Here is a 19,318-nt window from a genome sequence, read left to right as displayed (position 1 = left end):
TTTTGCATTAAACACTCAAATCCCAGAGTGTAATGGATGGATAATGAGTTTGTGGTTCTCCCAACACACATTCAGAATATGAAAAATAATTATGAATTTCAGTAAATATTATCAAAAAAGAACTGAAACCTATCCCTATTCTGTCTTGTCAGATGGTCTGGACTACAGCTCCTACAAGCACTTGCAATTGGCTGTAGCAGTTGAGCTTTCTGAGAACTGAATTCGAAAACACCTGGTGATTCAAGTATTTCTGAGCCCTTATTGAAACAGTACAAATACTCATAATAATTATGGGTACGCTATACTTACTCTTCCTGCTTCACCATTCCTAGGGTTCATATCTCTATATTTGTTTCTCTCATCATAAAGTTGTTTACTGGTTGGTCCAATGCTGTTATCTCGATTTTATTAACTGCCTACACTTTTGTTAAAAGGCATTAGTATCATCAACTTTCAAGATAAACATTAGCAACAAATCCTTAATTTTAATAATGTCACAATGGAATGTGATTATTTTAACTGATTACTTTTGCATTAGGAGCCAATGCTATATCAGACTTGACAAATGCATTTTTTTTACTTCTCAAGGAGAGCTTAATCAGTTTAATGTGTCATTAAATTAATTGACATTCCTTAATATCCCAGTGTAACCACTGAAAGTCCTTCTGCACATTCACCCAAAGTTCTGCGATATTAAAAGTTAATCTAATACTGTTGTGGAAAGGTGAGTTTTATGAAGGTTTTGTCATATTTTGGAACAGGGTAAAGCTAACTCAGTTTGATCATTTCAATTCCCATTGATCTGAAAGTGAGAGTTAATCACTTACTTAAGAGGTTTTATTGGCGTAAGATTTCATGGACTATAACGCTCTTCTTCATCCATATAAAATATTATCCAGAGGTTATGGCATCCTGCTTACATTTCACACATATAAATTTGTCAGGTAGTTAGATCTTAAAAGTGCTTAACTTGGGCAGGTTAACATTCATAATCAAATAATATTATTCCCCAAATTAGTAATGCATGGGAAGGGAGACAGCTTGTTTTCTTAAGTATCCCAAGCAGTCCTATAAGCTAGAAGACCTAATTAAGGCATCTTTAATGCATCATGCTTTGCTCTTTGGCTCAGAAAGACCTATTTTGGATTCCCAATTTCATGTGGACATGTTTTATACCACATCCTTAATGGTTGGTGTTAAATGCCATTCATTTGCATAGAATCTGGTTCCAACTAAGGGTGTTTATCATTATAGCATTGGTAATTATTCAATGCTCAAGTGATACATTAATACCCCACCACTATAAAATACAACTACACTTTGAAAGGATAATCTCAATCACTGCCCAGCTCCATAATTGTACCACTTAAAAGATACAGGCTTACCGTCACATTTTGGTGTTTGATTTCAGTGCACCCAGGGAAGAAAATTCAACATATGGATGAAAGTAACCATACTTAAGGATTTTATTCAGTCCATGTTTATATACAGGCCAGTATTTTCTCCTGTTAAACCACTGTTAGTTAAAACTTGAGGAAACTAATAATACTATATCCATGTTGTTTTCCCACCCACCCATTATCTTGAATTTTGTGAAGTTGCTTTGGCAGATGTTGTGTTTTTTTTTCAAAAGAAAATAAACATACCCAAGAGAAACCAAAACACTTTAACAAATATCCATTTGTTTTTTAATGACTTCTTCAGTTATGAGAACAGCCTTTGACTCCTTGCCAATTATGGTGAAGTGTAAAGAATAATTTCATTTCCAAAGGTACTACGATTACACAAACATGAAAGCAATAATTCCAGTTACGTGGCATCAAAGAATTTTTTAGTATTGATTTTTGAAGGAAAGCCAGCATTATGGAATTAAGGACTGTCAGAAACCCAATAGCAATCATGCTATTGTTTGCTCATGCCTGATAGTCAGGCAGCACCTTCAGGGTCTGATTTCTCCCAGAAATATGGGAATGGAGGAGAGGGATTTGTTGAATACAGAAGGTCAATTTTTGGTATTCTTACATCGTCTTACCTATTTTACCCACCTATCCAGTCAGTAGTCTGGGGTCCTTGTTGCTATCTTTCAGGAGGGATTTCCCAGTTATGGGATGCCTGTGTCCAACAATTTATTTATTTATTTATTTATTTATTTATTTATTTAATTTGTAAGCCACCTTTTTCCCAGAGAGGGACTCAAGCTGGCTGCTAGACAGAGTCAATTTTAAAAATCACAATAAAAATTTAAAAACAATTAAATTCACCATGTAACAGTACAAAATCATTTACAAGGCAAACAAAAAAATTAAAAGATAAATAAAACTATTGGACATGAATAAATAGATAGAAACACAGATAGATAGATAGATAGATAGATAGATAGATAGATAGATAGACAGATAATTGAGAGATGTAATGCTATATGTTTCATAATGTATTTTTGTGTGAAAAAAATATTCAGCTTTATATTCTTGGGTGTTCAGCTCTCACTAAATTGACTATTTCCCTTGTGGAATGATGGCTGCTAATTTATTCTGATAGATTTACTGGGTAAAGAATAATAATACTCTTTGTGTATGACCGAATGACTTTGTTGGTTAGTAATCCTTTCTGTCCCATGCCAGGAGATACCTTTACTTCTTATAAAACATCTCATATTGATTTTGCATTTTTCACATTCAAGGGGGCCTTAAGAATGCTTATCAACATCTACTTTCCCCACCAAATCTTGAGGCTTTCCTAGTGTTAGTATGAGTAGCAAGACTGATTTCCATGAACATCATTATTTTTTCATTTTCCTTCTTTTCCAGGATCATAATTTATCTTTTTGCATGGGAGAGGAAGTAGCTATCTTAAGGATCTCAGTGTTTCACCACAGATTAAATAAATCTAAATCGCAATGGATTAAAGATAGTTCATAAATCCTAGGAAAGTAACTCTGCTTTCTAATGATTATTAAGTGTAGTTCATAAATCCTAGGAGGGTAATTCTCCTTTCTGATAATGAAAATACCTTAGGTTTTTTTGCAGGGAGCAGTCATCACATGAAGGGCTATTTTCAGTGTTTGCAAACTTAGCCATTCTTCTCTTCCTTTAAATTACCACCTTTCCCCAGTACCATTGCACCACATTGGCTATAGTACTGGAGAGAAGGTGCAATCAGGTTTATTTTGGGAAATTAAGAGACAAAACAGACAACCCCAAAGGGGTGCCTTGAAGCTGGCCCTGACAAAGCTGGATTGGGGCCATGGCAACCTAACCACATGCCGCAACCCCAATCTGCCTTTTTGCCTGCTAAAAAAGGAGTGCAAAGTGCCGCTCCTCTTTGGGCCAGCAAAAAACTGGCTTTTCTGCCCTTTCACAGCCAGAAGCCGGCTTTCAGATGCTCTGATGGCATGCAGCATATAAACTCTGTCCACTGGAGTGCCTGGAAGCTGCTTCCCATGTAAATGGCCAGTCGGCTTCGGGGCATGAGCTGTCTGTACACCAGGTTGGCCAAGCTGGCTGAAAGCCAGCTTTTTAGGCTGGTCTGTTCTATCCCTAAGAGTAAATGTAATCCTCTTTCATATTCCTCAAATGGCCTTCCCACTTGTGCAGGAAGAGAGAGGGGGAATCCCTAACAAACAGTAAGTTATAATAAATATACATTGTGCCTCAGTTTCTAAATAGAAACATGCAAGCCAGCAACTAGTGAGCATAAGCCCACAACAGACAACAGTCACTAGCTCTAACAATTTTGAGGTGTTCAAAAATATAGCGTTGTTAGCCTGTGGAATCAGTATGTAGAGAGATCTTGTAGCACCTTTTTGAGGTGTAGTTGTTGATGTTAATAACCCTGGAGTTGATTTCGACTCATGGCAACCCTGTGGATGAGACATCTCCAAGACTCCCTATCCTCCACTATTCTTTTAAGTTCTTGCATATTCATATCCATGACCTCCTTAATTGAGTCTATCTATCTAGCATGTGGCCTTCCTCTCTTTCTACTTCCCCCAACCTTTCCTAACATTACTGTCTTTTCTAATGATTCATGCCTTCTCATGATGTGACCAAAGTATCATGGCATCGGTTTAGACATCCTTGAACTTTATCTCACGAGCCCTGGAACAGGCCTGTTGCATTCTAAAAAGGGGGCGTTCTGGGAACAGGATGGGGCTATGAACAGAGTTTACTGCACACTGGAATGCTGCCACTGCCACGGGACATTCCAATTGTGTCCTACATCCATTCCAGGGGGCATGATTTGAGAATGCTTTGGAACAGTTCTTCAAAATTGCGCCCCCTGGAACAGATGTAGGGCGCGATTGGAATGTCCGGCGGCAGCAGCGGCATTCCAATGTGCGGTAAACTCCGTTCTTAGCCCCATCCTGTTCCCAGAACGGCCCCTTTTTAGAACACAATGGGCCCGTTCCAGGGCCCGTGCGATAAAGTTCTTTGTCTCCAGGGAAATTTCAGGCTTGATCTGTTCTAGGGCGCATTTATTTGTTCTTTTTGTTTTCCACAGTATCTTCAGCACTCTTCTCCAGCACCACATCTCCAATGAATTTATTCTCTTTTGGTCCATTTTTCTTAACTGTCCAGTTCTCTCATCCATACACGGTAATGAGGAATATAATTGAGTGTACAATTTTAACTTTCGTGCTTAGTTGTATATCTTTTCTGTTTAGGAGCTTTTCTAGCTCTTTCATAGCTGCTGATTTCTTGATTGGTGTTAACGGTGATGACAGAACCTCAGGGATATCTCCCACGTTGGGGGTCTAGCTGTCTGTCTGCTCACCTCTGTCCTCCAGTAAACTCAGGAATAATCAGATTCATGACATTTAAACCCATGAGTGTGGTTGTACTTGTTAGTCCTTCTGTTTTCCCTCCAAATGTGTAACCAACATAAATAATCTGCCTTAAAATTTTTACTACCATTTTTCCTGTTAGAAAACAAAGAAATACTCAAAACATGAGAAACAAACAAAAAACCTGAAGGAAAACAATTGTTGTTATTCATTTGGAGGAAGGCCAAACGTTAATGGTACAATGAGTTCCTTTTAGAGCAATAATTCCTAAATGTTGGTCCTACAGGTGCTTTTAACTTCAGCTCCTAGAAGCCTGAGCCAGTTTTGCCGATAGTCAGGAATTCTGGTAGCTGAAATCCAAAACATATGGAAAGCCAAACTTTTGGAATCACTGCTTTAGAGGATATGATGTCTCTTTTATAGGATATGATGTCTTGGCATGATTGCACCATCATTCTTTTATGCATATGTTTTGGTCATACACTTCTGGAACAGATATCCATTTCTGAACTCAACCCACTGTTCATCAATGGTTAGATTTCAAAACTGCTCAAGAAACAGAACCCATAAAATGACAGAAACAGGCACACACTTGTTATCCTCCCTCCTCTGGATCTTTGCCTCTTGGCTGTCTAAGGCCATGGGATCCAAATCTTCCACATTTACATGAAATCATTTTTGAAGCTTCTCTTTAAATGTGCTTTTATTTGACAGATACTGTGAGGGAAAACTACCTGCAGGTTATGAGCAGCTTTCAGCAGACAGACAACAAGAGCATGTCACTTTGTATTTTCCCATTATCTTAAAAGATGAAGCAATCACTCAGGGTCACTCTGAAAGGTCTATTTTAGAGGTACCTCTGAAGTACAGAACGTGTATTCCATTATACTTCCAGATTGCAGAACACAAAATACAAAAACATCTATGGTCAGTTATACTGAGTTGTAACTTTACCATCCTTCTATCAGTGGCAACTGATTTATTCCAACCAAATGCCCCACTGTGAAGCAACAATGACATAAATTCATATTTAAAATGTTCACTTGGCCTAGCACAAACATGGTTGATTGCAATTGACTGCATATTTTTATCTTCACAAGCAGGACACTTCACTGCTTCCTTCCACAATAGGCTGTTCAAATGACAATATTTCAGGCTATAGTTATCTACAGGTTTTTTACATCTGTTTAGACAACAGATGTGAAAAAAAATCTGCCTTTTACATCTCTTTCGATGTGGTGGTTAAGTCACTAGTTCTGATGATCATAAGGTTGGCAGCTCAAGGCCCAAGTGCTGCATGAAGGAATGAGCTCCTGTCACTACTTCCAGCTTCTGCCAACATAGCAGTTTGAAAGCATGCAAATGCAACTAAATAAATAGGTACCACTTTGCTCTGAAGGTAACAGTGTTCTGTGAAGTCATGCTGCCCACATGACCACCAGAGTAATCTTTGGACAATGCTGGCTGTTCAGCTTAGTAATGGAGAGGAGCACCACCCCCTATAGTCAGTTACGACTAGACATTCATATCAAGGGAAAACCTATACCTTTACTTTTTTAAACAAGGGAGAGGTTATTAATCTCAGCTAGGTCTTTTTCTGTTGTCTCTATTAATAATATTAGCTGGTACAAAAAAGTATCCAAAGGTCAAAATGCAATACACCTTGGGAGGGGGAGACTTTTCTCCTTGCCATGTTTTACTTGCTAAATAAGAAAGGAATTTCTAAATTGCACATGGGTGAAATGCAGGAGAACCATTTACAGTTCTTCAAGTGGCAATGTTGTAAAAAGCCAACACTTATGGTCTAGTATTGTGTGACATTTGCATGACTTATGACTTTCAGGTACTAAAATATTCTGCCTGACTGGGTGAGTGTTAAAATTTAAATAAAAAAGGGAATCTCAACCATACTGAAAAGCTGAAGTTCATGAACATTACACAGTAGTAGAAGAACTAGAAAGCTTTGCTTCAGGCCTTTGCCTCTTCATTCTCATCGTCAAGTCTGACACCCTTTGGGTCTTGTCACATTAGCCCTCAGATAAATTAAACTCCCATGCAGCTAAGGCTTAGCAATGCTCCTAAGGCACATCAAGCAAAACTCTACAATCACTTTCTGAGTCCAAAAGAAATGCCTCTTCTCTCCTTTATTAATCAAGTATAGAAAGGCAGGCCTCTTGGTGCAAGGTGAGAAGCGGTGGTGAAATGTTGCTGGGCAAGAGTTATGAGTAGCACCCCCAATACCCCATCACAAATTAGCAACCTCAGGCATGATGGAAAACTGTGAGATTCAACAGACAGTCCAGATGGCTTTTATACATGAAATGGACAGAAACTGCAAGCCTCTTCTTTTGGGAAGTAGCCAGATGTCACATTTCCTACCTGTGTATAACAGGGCCATTGCCTGATCATCTCTGCAGTGGCATTAGCTGCCCTCACCTTTTGAGCTTTCTCTGCCCTATCATAAACCAGAGTTCTGAATTAGAATTACTGTTCTAGGAAGCCATTTGGAAGACAGTACCATTCCCCAATGTCCTTTGCCCATGTTGCAAAGTCAGCATGACATTTAGTCAAAATCTTTCTGCTCTTCCATTCTGCAGAAATAAAGCAGTCTGATACAAACTTAACTGTCATGGTTCTATCCTGTGGAATCCTGGGATTTGTAGTTTAGCAAGATATTCAGCCTGGCTTGTCAGAGGGGTCTGGTGCTTCACCAAACTGCAAATCCCAGGACTTTGTAGGACAGAGTCATGGCAGTTAAAGTGGTGTTAAAGTGCTTTTTCTTATGAAATGTGGATATGCCTTTTGTCATTGTCTAAATGACAAGACAGGATAGGAAGGGGAAAGTAATTTTGAGTAGGAATGCAATTTTTTGTAAATTTCGTTTTCACAGGCAGGAACAAAGAATTTTACCCCTTTTCTACTCACAGAAATAAAGTAATCAAAAACGATGATGTTTTCAAAGACTATTCACAATTGGGAAATTATATATTTTTTTAAAACAACACAACAACCCACCACAATTTTGCTCAGATAAATGTCATTTCTTGCACAGAAAATACTATGTTCTATGCAAATGTGTATTGTTCAGGCAGAATAATACCTGAACTGTGAAGATTGTCACCCACCTAGGAATTTCCTTGCCATGGATCCCTCACAATTTCAAAACCTATATTAGAAATGTTTTTAAACTATTATGTAAATATTTTCAAATATTATTTCCCTTCCTAATGAAAGTTCCTTTTTTAGGCGATGTATCAAAAATCCATTTTTTTCCTCAAGAGAAAATACATTGGGAAGAAATTGTATCTTTCTGCTCATATTTAAGTTAAACTTCAATTCATTCTCCACTTCAAATCCAATAGCTTTTAAAGAGGGAGGATATTTGGTATTTGAACATTTGTGATCATATTATTTGAGAAAACAGCGATGTCCACATCATGATTCTTCAACATCAGGAGCCTCAAAAACTCTTACATTTTCTGGAAACAAGCATATGGAGGACTGAAAATTGTTGATATAGGCTTCATATTTTACTTGCTATTGCTATAATTTAGAGCTGAAATAAACTGCTCCAACATTTTATTTGCAAATTCTAATACTGAGTATTGTCTGATATTCTGTGTACTCATTTCCCCCTTCTTTCTTGAATATTGATGCCAGACTATACTTAACATCTGGTAATTGGTATACTATTGTTTTTGAAACTTAACATGCAATGGTGTATAGTATTTGGCAGTATGGGCAGCTGGCTACTTTATTATGTAATATTTTGCTATGCACAATTGCAGTTGCCTATGGCTATAAGCAATAACATTTTGGAATTGGAATTGGACAGCTGGTATGCAATGGATAGTACTGTCAACCTTCCTACCTTTCATTTAAAATGTAAAGCCTAAAAGCCAAACATTTTCATTCTCCAAAATGGAAAAAATGCCAAAAGATAGCTGGACTCTGGAGTGAATCTCTCTACTCCCCCAGGTAGAAAACAAATGGAAATGAGTATCTCTGCTATATCAGTGCCTTTCAAAAATATGTATCTCTATAGTGTATATTCTACACTATACTACACTGCAAATGTGGCAAATTTAGTTGCTAATAAAGTGGCTGTGAGCTCCATCATGGACTGGGAACTGGAGATTCAAACCTATAATCCTAATCCAACACTAGACTACACTAACTGCCTTCATTTTCCAAGACAGAACAATTAATTGCTGTTTTCCTTTCAGCCAAAAGTATGACAGCATCAAAAGTGCTTTAGACTAGGAGAGAAATCCAATTGCTAGTGTCAACTAGGGCATCCCCATTAAAACTATTTTTGAAAGATAAATCAACCCATGGATTCATTGGGTCTGTTCCAGTTCAGATTAGCATTTGCATTTAGCCCTAGGTGTAAACATACAATTGGATGTTATAACTGTGTATAAGATTCTATGTCCTTGGCTGGATTTAAATCTCAGACGGCAGGCCCTTCCCTTGTAGGCCTGACCGTTGATGGTGTTGGCCTCATTTTGAAGCCAAGTTGAAACCTCAATGTTCACCGAAGTGTTTTGGCTCTAAGGAGATCATTACTTGGTTTTAGTCTATTGAATGACAGGATTTATTTTGACTGTTGACTTGTTTTCAGTTGTTGTAGATTGCTTTAAATTTTTATTCCTTGTTTCACATCCTGAGATCTTCTGATATAGACTGACCAAAAATTATTTAAATAAATAAATGCTGAATTTTAAATGTACTTTTATTGCTATTTATTTCTGGCTGGCTTTTAAGTGTTGATCTTCAGGCTAAAGATGCTCAACCTCCTAGAAACCTGACCTTTCCAGATCAACATAGGTCCATACATGTGGCTCTTAAATCTTTCTAAGGCATAAAAGAACACAAAAAATTGATAAACTCAAAAGTCCAGAATGTGGAAGAGTATGCATCAAAGAGACATGTGTTGAATGGTTGTTAAGTATGTTGCCATCAGGCAATGTACCTGTCAAAAATCTTGTCAAATATGCAATTATGTCATGCATTTTGGGTAATCAGACAGACATTTTCCCTTTCCTATGCACTTACACAGCTTTTAGCATTAACCTTCTAAATATAAGGGTTGATAAAAGTGAGTAATGCATTGTATATAGTGATTGGGTTTCTCAAGTACACCACATATACACACATTTGTATATTATTGCCTCTAGGATGGAATGGGGAATCTGAGAGTCACCAAAAAAGGAATTCGGCTTGAAGGTATATCTGAATTTCTACTTCCATTGTATGTGAAAGAAATCCACTCCCGAAAGGTAGGTTCCAACATCTGCTTTGCTTAATTTAAAGGTGTTATTTTTCCAAATGAAAGGATTACCAGTGCCTTTTTAAAGTGACATTTAGGTCAGCATTGCAAAGGATAAATCTTTTCAATACTATGTTAGTTTCCATTCCACTAATCTTCCCCACCCTGGCCCTATCCTGATAGTTGGAAATAATTGTAGCTGGAGAATGGCTTTTGTGCGGCCTCTGGACTCTTAGGATGCATGCATCATTTAAACAGCATACCTCCAAAAGTGACCCCAAGCAGCTTTATTTTGGCCTGTCTGTACGGGGCCTTAGTTACAATTGTGACACTGTTGTTATATTCGTAGCTCCTTTGCCTCACTTTACTTTACTGGGCATCAGTTTCATGCAGAGAAGGAAGTCCATTCTGTTAGGGACTATAACACAAGTGAATTATGTTTTCATTAAATTTAGGAGGCAAACTAGGAGAGATAACTTAAATAAGTTAAATATGCTTAACTTAGCAGCTGACATAAAATACTGGCCCATCATGATAATACTGTACTACTTTCCTGGATTTTCTTATGTAATTAGTTGTTACTAGACTATGTCCTCTCCCAGCCAGATGTAGATATAGATATTTAACAAGAAAATTGTCTAGCAGTAACTAAAAGTGTTTTGGGAATGCATCCTTCAACATTAAGAAGAAATTGGATGCACAGCAGCATATATTAGGCAGAGTGAGAAGACTGGTAAATTTGAGAATATGCTTGGCCTGTGGATAACTGCTGCTGTGTGAAATCTTGAGTTAATGACATAGCAAGTATCATACTTCTTAGGGGTACCAAAAGCAAGTTAATATTCACTTTGCAGTTGTGGAGGAAATATCTCATGTTGCTTTTAGCATCCAAATCAATGCCGTGCCAATTGAGCAATTCTCCATAGCCAAGTTATTCAACTTGACTGTTATATTGACAAACAATAAAGCCATGGCTACCTGAAAGTAATTCTCATTTATCCCAATACATTTGTTCTCATGCAGGCAGCTGTAGGTCTTAATTCAACACAAATGCAAGCCTATTGAATCTGATGGGTGTAAGGATATATAACAGAGCTTCTTAAAAATAAAATGGAGGCAGACATTGTTCTTTTTTAAAATGTAAATCAGCTGAAAGCAACCCACCACACTATGATTTAGCATGTATTTGTTTTACCACTGAAAGTAGGCTACAACAGAAGACAAAATGAAAATATATGCTACAGAGAGCAAGACAGCTTGCTTCAATCCAGACATGTGGCAATGGCATTCTTAAAGGTATATTTTTAGAAAGCCTGGTGAGTGGTGTATTTTCCCCTTCCATTTCTTGAGTTTCTTCTAGCATGTCAGCCAAACAATTATTATGGAATGATGGCAAAATGTTTGGAGTCAATGAAGTGCAAAAAATTTGAATATGTTGCAAAAGTGTCAGGATGGAGGAGCTATTTTAAAAAAAGATTTCTGTATCAAGAAATTTACAATAAGATATTATCTAACTGCTTACAGAGGTTAATTGTGTGCTGCTTATAACAGGGGTGGGAATCATATGGCCCTCCAAATGATGTTGAACAGTAAATTCCAGTACCACTAGCCAAAATAGCCAGTAGTTGATAACCCTAGGAGCTACAGTCCAGCAACAAGTGGAGCCCTGTGTAATTTCCAGCCATTTTACAACTTGCCCGTCTCTGCTGTTTCCTGTATGGAAATGTGTTTTCTGCATGCACATACACACATATTTTGTGCAGATAAGTCCTGAATTGCAAAGAATCTCATCAGTCCAGCAATCTCCTCCATAGCATTTCTTGATACTCAAGAAACATCTATTTGTAACATTTTTTCCCAAAATACTTTCAAATTGTTTCCCATCCATGCCATGTAGGAGTAATCCTGCTTCTGACTTCATTGACAAATTCTGTTTTTTGGCCACCCTAAAGGGATGGAATCCTGGAAACTTACATATGAAAATGGGATTTTTTGTAAGCATCCCTAAGTGATATACAAATCCAATATGAATAGATAACCAGGAAATTCAATGGCCAAGAGAATGGGGTGAAGGAGGGACACCGTTCTCTTCTTTTATACATTTTGTTTTCTTGTCTTCCCTAAAGTTTTCATGTTCCTACCTTCAGATAGAGGTGATTCTAAATCTCAACTGATGTATGCATATTTTAAAAGAACAACAATCCACAAATTTCTTCATAAATGAAATGAAAAGAATTTTAGTTTTTGTTTTTGTAAAAATCAAGTGTGTTGTAAAGAGAAATGTATATATTTCTATATCCAGGCAAAGGTTTTTGAATATTTAGCTGTTAAATGTTTGGCTTTGAGTCCATGGGTACATCTACATTGGAGAATAATGCAGTTTGACACGTCTTTAAGTGTTATAGCTCCATCCTGTGGAGTCCTAGGATTGGTATTTTACAAGGTCTTTAGCTTTCTCTGCCAAAGAATGCCTAATGTTGAGAAAAGTAGATTTTGGGGGAAGTAACCTTGTGCTGACTTGAAAAGGTAATGATTCCATAATACAGTCGTCCCTTTCCTTACACCGGGGATCCGTTTGTGCCCCCCCCCCCCCCGCATAAGGGAAAAATGCAGATGCTCAAGCCCCATTCAAATGAATGGGGCTTGTGCCCACGGCAGTGTGGCAGCAGCACATGGGACACATGCCACAGGAACGGGCGCCATTATTTTCTTCCGCCGCAGTTTCCAGCATATGCTGGAAAACATGTAAAAAGTACCCGTGTTTAACGCGGGCACACTGTAGTAAACTTGGAAGTATGGGTGGACAATTAAATCTTGAACTGCTCTAGGCTGATCTGGATTGGATCCAGCTTGAATCAGATTGAGCATTTGTTACACATTTTTTTTTAATAATCAAAAAAGAAAAATGCATTCATGTTTTGAGGACCTAATAGTTTCCTTAATATTGTTGTTTCCTGTTTACAAAAATAACTAGCAATGATTTTAGTTCTTGTTGTAGTTATGATATTGATTGAAGGAAAAGAAGACAAGTAGAGATATACTGTCTCCTTGCACTCAAACATGTGTGTGTTAAAAAGTGTCACTTAAGTCTCAGTAGCTAGGATGATAGTGGTATTTAGTTGTGCAGTGTTCTGAGAAAAAAATCATAAACAACACTGCACCTACTAACAATTTAAATATGTGTCTGAATTTGAAATAATTGATTCCCTTTCTAGATATGGCATCTTCCTGTCTGAGGTATAGAGATGCATGGATAATTAGAGATTGTTTCCGAAATGCTTCGCTCAGTGTTTCCAACAGCCCTTACTAATTATGAATGTACTTGGGGCTTCGGGTATAACTAAAGTACATTTCCCAAAATCCCTATTCCCATATCTGTCACATTTTAACACCATCACACTGTTGATGTTGTGTGCCTTTGAGTCATTTCTGACGCATGGCAATCCTAAGATGAACCTACCATGGGATTTTCTGAGGCTGAGAGTCTGTGATTTGCCCAGGATTACCCAGCAAGTTACCATTTCTGAGCAGGGATTCAAACCCTGGTTTCCAGAGTCATCATCTAACACTCAAACTACTAAACCATGCTGGCTCCTCATCACATCTTCCTCCTCCATCATCTCATTATTCTCGTGAGTTGCAGGTGTTTACCTAAAACCACTGCCAGACTAAAAATAAGCACACTTAGTTCTGGTACTTATGTTTTAAAACTATGGCCTGTTACAGACTGCCAAAATAAAGCTGCTTCGGGTCTCTTTGGAGGTATGCTATTTAAACAATGCGTGGGTCCTAAGAGTCCGGAGGTCGCGCCAAAGCCACACTCCATTCCTAAGCACTGGAGTGCAGCTTTGGTGCAGCTTCCGGATTCTTAGGATGCATGCATCATTTAAACAGCATACCTCCAAAGAGACCCGAAGCAGCTTTATTTTGGCAGTCTGTAACAGGCCTATGTTGTGTCATGTGTTAAGAACTAGGAATAAAGCCAGAACCAAAAACACAACTGAGCATGGGCTGTGCACAATACTGTCAGTAAAACAATCAGTCCATGTATCTTGGAGACATTTTTATATACTTTTTTAGACCTGTATCAACAGCTGGCTGATTACCATTTAAGATCTTGGGGAGAAATATTCCAATAAATAGCCTCAGTAATATTGGATGTGGCAATTTCTATTTCTTCTCTTTTTATTTGAATTCCTTTCTAGAGTCTTTTTTATGTTTCAGTGAATATCCAGAATTCAGTCAATGTCTTCTTTCAAAGGTAAATATTAGCAGATTAAAATATAATTGTACCACCTCTCATGTTTAGATCTCATTTATCATAGGCCCTTTTCTATATACTATATTCACTCTATATAGTGGAAGCAATGCATTGATGAAAAATTGTGGTCTTTGATACTGTGGTGTCTGGTTATGGAGGCCTGATTACTGCTGGAAACATTGGTTCCTATTTTTATAACAAGTATTTTCAGTCCATTATATTTATCCAAGTATATTTCAGCAATCTTCCTCCCCCTCCTCCCCTCCAGCTCCAAGGTAATGTCATACTTCTCTCCCTCTTCTACTACCCACCTGGGATCCTGCCATGCCACATCAGCTAGCCCTTCAGCCCTACTCTGACTCCATTCTCACCATACACTTTTTACCCATTTTTCATTTTGCCAGTGCCATGTCTCTATTCCACCAGTGCAAGGTCACTTCTGTCAACTCACATCATTCCTGATCTGAAAATTTCCTTCTTCTTTGTCTGCTCCCTCCACATAACTTAGGGCCTGAATAGACAGGACAAAATAAAGCTGCTTCGGGTCACTTTGGAGGTATGCTGTTTAAATGACACAAGCAACTCAAGAGGCCAGAAGCTGCTTAGGACTGCAGCATGGCTTTGACGTGGCTTCCAGCCTCTTAGGACACATGCATAATTTAAACAGCATAACTCCAAAGTGACCCGAAGTAGCTTTATTTTGACCTGTCTGTTTGAGTCCATAGTCTTCTCTTTTTCTCTCTTTGTTGCCACTACTCTCCAATTCTCCAACTCTAGTCCAGACTTGAATGGTATCATACAGAAAGAATCTATCTCCTTTATCTTTGTCCATCTGTTAATCTACCTACCTACGTCTCTGTCCATCCTATCTCTCTACCTTACCTCCCCTTTCCCTACGTACTCTCTTTGCACATAAATAGACACAAAACACACAAACACACACATATAGACAGAAAGTCATTTTGGTCTCCAGCCTGCCCTCTCATCCCCACTCAAAAACTAAATCCATAATTTTAAAAATTATTAGTAATAATCTATATTCTCTCCATCTCTTCATCTTCCTCTCTCCATATAGCCATTTTTTGTTTATTACAATTCATTAATTTAACAATTAATTTCTCAGATGCACTCAGTCAGTTTCTGCACCTATCAGGTAGTCTGATCTCCAACCACCCCTCGTCAACCACTTCCATCATCTCATCCACATCATGCAATCCAGCAGTCCCCCTCAGCAACTTTTTTCACCATCATAACTTCCCATTTTCCCCTCTTCAATCCAGTACTTCTGTTGCCCATCCACATAAAGAAACAAACAATATATCTTTTCATCAATCCAGTCTCCTGTCTAGCTCCATTGCTCATGGTGTTTTCTCCTTTTCTCCTGAGGCCAGTCTTCTTTGCTTGGTCTTGAGCAGGGGTAGGCAACCTTTTTGGGCCGGGGGCCGGGTTGCTGTCCCTCAGGCGACTGGGGGGCCGAAGCCGGGGGTGGAGCTTCCACCCTCTGGGGGCGGGGCCACATGCCGGAGGTGGAGCTTCCACCCTCCGGGGCGGGGCCACGTGCCGGGGGTGGAGTTTCACCCTCCGGGGGCCAGGCCTCCCCATCTTTGCAGGCCCCTGACGGGGCCCAAGGCCCTGTCAGAGGCCGGCAAAAAAGTCTCTTGGAGGACCCCAGTGACGGCACCGCCACTGGAGCCCTGTTGGAGGGTGCCACCGACGGCATCGGGCCTCCAGGAGGCCCGCTGCCGCTGCTGGAGCCCTTGAACAGGGCTGCGACGGCGGCATTGGACCTTCCAGGGGCCTGCTGCCGCTGCCGGAGCCCTGTTGGAGGGCGCCAGCGACGGCATCGGGCCTCCAGGAGGCCCGATGCCATCGCCGGGGCCTTCGAACAGGGCTCCGACGGCTTCAGCGGGCCTTCTAGAGGCCCGATGCGGCCGTCGGAGCCCTCTTTAAGGGTGCCAGCGACGGCATCAGGCCTCCAGGAGGCCCGATGCCCTCGCCGGGGCCCTCGAACAGGGCTCCGACGGCTTCAGCGGGCCTTCCAGAGGCCCGATGCGGCCGTCGGAGCCCTATTCGAGGGTTCCCTCGGCCGCATCGGGCCTCCTGGAGGCCGAAGTCTCGCGCGACCTTGTTTGAGGTCGCGTGAGACTTCGCCTCTGGGTGCCGCCATTTGGGACGAAAAAATGGCGCCGAACTCTTGCGCGACCTCAAAGAAGGTCATGCGAGAATTTGGCGCCATTTTGGGCAAAAAATGGTGGCTCCCAGCACGGCTTTTTGCCGCTATGGGCGCCGTTATTTTTTCACGTGGCGGCAACCGCCCCGGGGGCCGCAATGAAGGCCTCCGGGGGCCGGATCCGGCCCGCGGGCCAGCGGTTGCCGACCCCTGGTCTTGAGACTCTCCTCCTAGATGAAACTAGCCAGCACAGCAATGGTCAGTACACCAGGCAGGGCCAGTGCCCATACAAACTCAGGGTTTATTGTTGCCTGCAAACTGTTTGCACACACCACTCTGCTTACCTCTCACACGTTCTCTCCTTTCCTTCTCTTTAGACATCTGCTGCTGCTGCTGCTTGCTTGCTCACTCACTTGTTGGCTAGAGAATGAGCATATGCTTGAAATTTAACACCTGCTGCACATTGTCCCACCTCTCTTTTGCAGGGCAGCTTGAGTGCATGTGTCAGAACAGCAGGTTTTTCTCCTCCTCTATGATTCCTAGCCTGGTAACACTTGAGGGAGAGAAAGAGTGTATGTTGTATAAAGAAACCAAGCTAGCTGTAGACCTTCTGGAGAGTGTATGCAAGAATCAGTCGCCCTAAGCAAGCTTTGTAAATTGCAAACACTGAGCTGAGCAAGGTTTTGGGGGTGTGAGAGGAAGGAAACAAACACATACAGGCTGGCTGGAGATCTGACCATTAGGCTGCATCCTGAAGCTCAGAGGCAAGGACTGGAGAATCTGGTTGGAACCCAGAGATCTGGCAACTCTAAATTATTAGTCATCCCACAACATTAAAGACTTTGCCACATGAGGCTAAAAAGTGAACTTTTAACAGAATAAAAGTATTTTTGGACCATACTTATCACACTATGTCTGTCCTCCTGCTGCCTTGCACTCAGTTCACTACTATTGTGCTTCTTTTTGATGGAAAAGCCACCAATGGCCTCAGTCTTGGCTGTCTTCAGGCAATAAGTCCCTTTCACAGCATTTCTGCTTCTCAGGCTGTCATCTGGTATGAGTGGACATGATTCTGCTCTTCTCCCTCTTCTCCCCTACACACCAGCCCCATGCTTTGGGATGGAGCATGAGCAGCACATTCATACAGGCAGCCTTTAGTAGTGTAGAAAACAGAACACATAACCATGGATCGCCATAGCGCTATCGTGGGTAAAAATCTAATAAGAAATTATGCAAAACCAGTATGTTTTACTTCTCAAACTAGCACAATTGTGGCAGAACAGCAGGCTTATGCAATAAATCCCTAAGAAAATGTTGGCTTATTCCATATACAACAAAACATGCAGTGTCTACCTGAGTGCTCACACCTTTTTCTATGTTATCAGGATGTAGACCCAAAGCCAGTATTTGCTACAGAGAAAAATCAGTTGATAAGCTGGTGGTCCATATCCAACTTCATTTATTACATATCTGAGTAAATAAATATTCAACATTGATTCCCAGTTTTGAAAAGCAATATTCATTTTGATTCTTGGGTTAAAATGCATGCCAAGTTATTGTGGTATTTACTTGGCTCCTTACATTCTGTGGTCTGCCAAAGACTCTGTTGAGGTGATTTTAAGAGGGAGAGGGAGAGGGAGAACTAAACCAATGCTTCAATATAGTCAGACTTTTCCTATCCCAAGCTAAAAAGAAAATCACCCCAAATTTGCTACCATGTTCTTAAGTGGTGAATGTGAAGCAGTGGCAATTTCTCTAGGAGGTAGGGAGAATTACTTCAGCCTTGCAGGACTTCCAACTGTAATGTAGTTTGGGGGCTTACCAAGTGTGGTGTGAGTGGCTTTTCTTTTCCCTCCTCTTTTTTTCTTTTTTCCCCCTTTTGTATGCAAGTAGTGGAAAAAGGAGTTTGCAGAGAAATAAAAGAATCCTCCCAGCATAGAGTGACAACATGTTGTAGTGTTCTGACTGTAAGACTGGGACACTGGGAGACTAGGTTTTGAATCCCTGCTCAGCCATGGAAAGCCAGTGGGTGATCGTGGGCAAGTCCCACTCTCTCAGCACCTGGGGAAGTCAAACACAACCCCTTCTGAACAAATTCTGCTGAGAAAATCCTGTGATGAATTTTCCTTAGGATCGCCAGAAGAAACAATGTGAAGGCACACAACAATAGCAATCCACAATAGATGTCCCCACAAAATCCCAAACCTCTGAAATTTATTTGGAATCCTGCTCCCACCAATGTACTTTGAGTTCATGTTTGTCCCCCTCAAATTCAGAGAAACAGTACTCTGAATAATACCAGACCACAGTGTTTGTGTACTGAGGTAATTAACAAACAGAACTAAAAACTATATCACCAAAGAAAAAATGTTACAGCTTCCACCTTTTTCAGTTAGTAAAAATCGGTCTGAGGCCACACTAAGGCCCAAAACACATGGGCCAAAACAAGAGGCTTCAGGCTGCTTTGGAGGTGTGGCATTTAGATGACCCCCCCCCCAAAGCAGCCAGAAGACACTCCAACTATGCCCTCTGGTACAAAGAACCAGATCAAAAATGAGCCATTTTAATCTGGCTCCTGGGTTGTGCAGGTTGGGACCTGGAGCAGTGGCCTGCTTTAAGAATGGGCCAAGCTGTTGCCACAGTCCTGGTTGTGGCCAGAGCGGCCTTTGGCCTCTCCTTTCAGGCCATCTGCCTCTTCCCAAGAAGACAGCTTAAAACACTCTGTTTCCAGCAGAAGATAATGGTATTGTCCTAAGGCCATGGGGTGTTAGTGCCTTATGTCTTTAAATACAAAAATTGTCCCATTTGTCCAAAATGTCTGAAGGAGAAGGC

At 40.4% G+C, this 19,318-nt stretch overlaps 1 protein-coding gene across 3 annotated transcripts in view; it reads left to right on the top strand.

Moving 5' to 3' along the window:
- SGCZ (sarcoglycan zeta) overlaps positions 1-19,318 on the top strand; it is a 674,993-nt gene that overhangs the window by 475,735 nt on the left and 179,940 nt on the right. For all 3 annotated transcript variants that reach the window (XM_089526979.1, XM_089526977.1, XM_089526978.1), the window contains exon 3: positions 9,964-10,065. In XM_089526979.1, the coding sequence (XP_089383105.1) occupies positions 9,964-10,065 (102 nt within the window). The remainder of the gene's footprint in view (positions 1-9,963; positions 10,066-19,318) is intronic.

The sequence above is a fragment of the Sceloporus occidentalis genome, unplaced genomic scaffold (assembly GCF_023333645.1).
Source record: "Sceloporus occidentalis isolate IW3139 unplaced genomic scaffold, rSceOcc1.0.p SCAF_5, whole genome shotgun sequence".
In the NCBI taxonomy this organism is placed as follows: domain Eukaryota; kingdom Metazoa; phylum Chordata; class Lepidosauria; order Squamata; family Phrynosomatidae; genus Sceloporus; species Sceloporus occidentalis.
The sequence above is the reverse complement of the archived record's forward strand: the minus strand, read 5'-3'. Positions and strand labels throughout refer to the sequence as shown.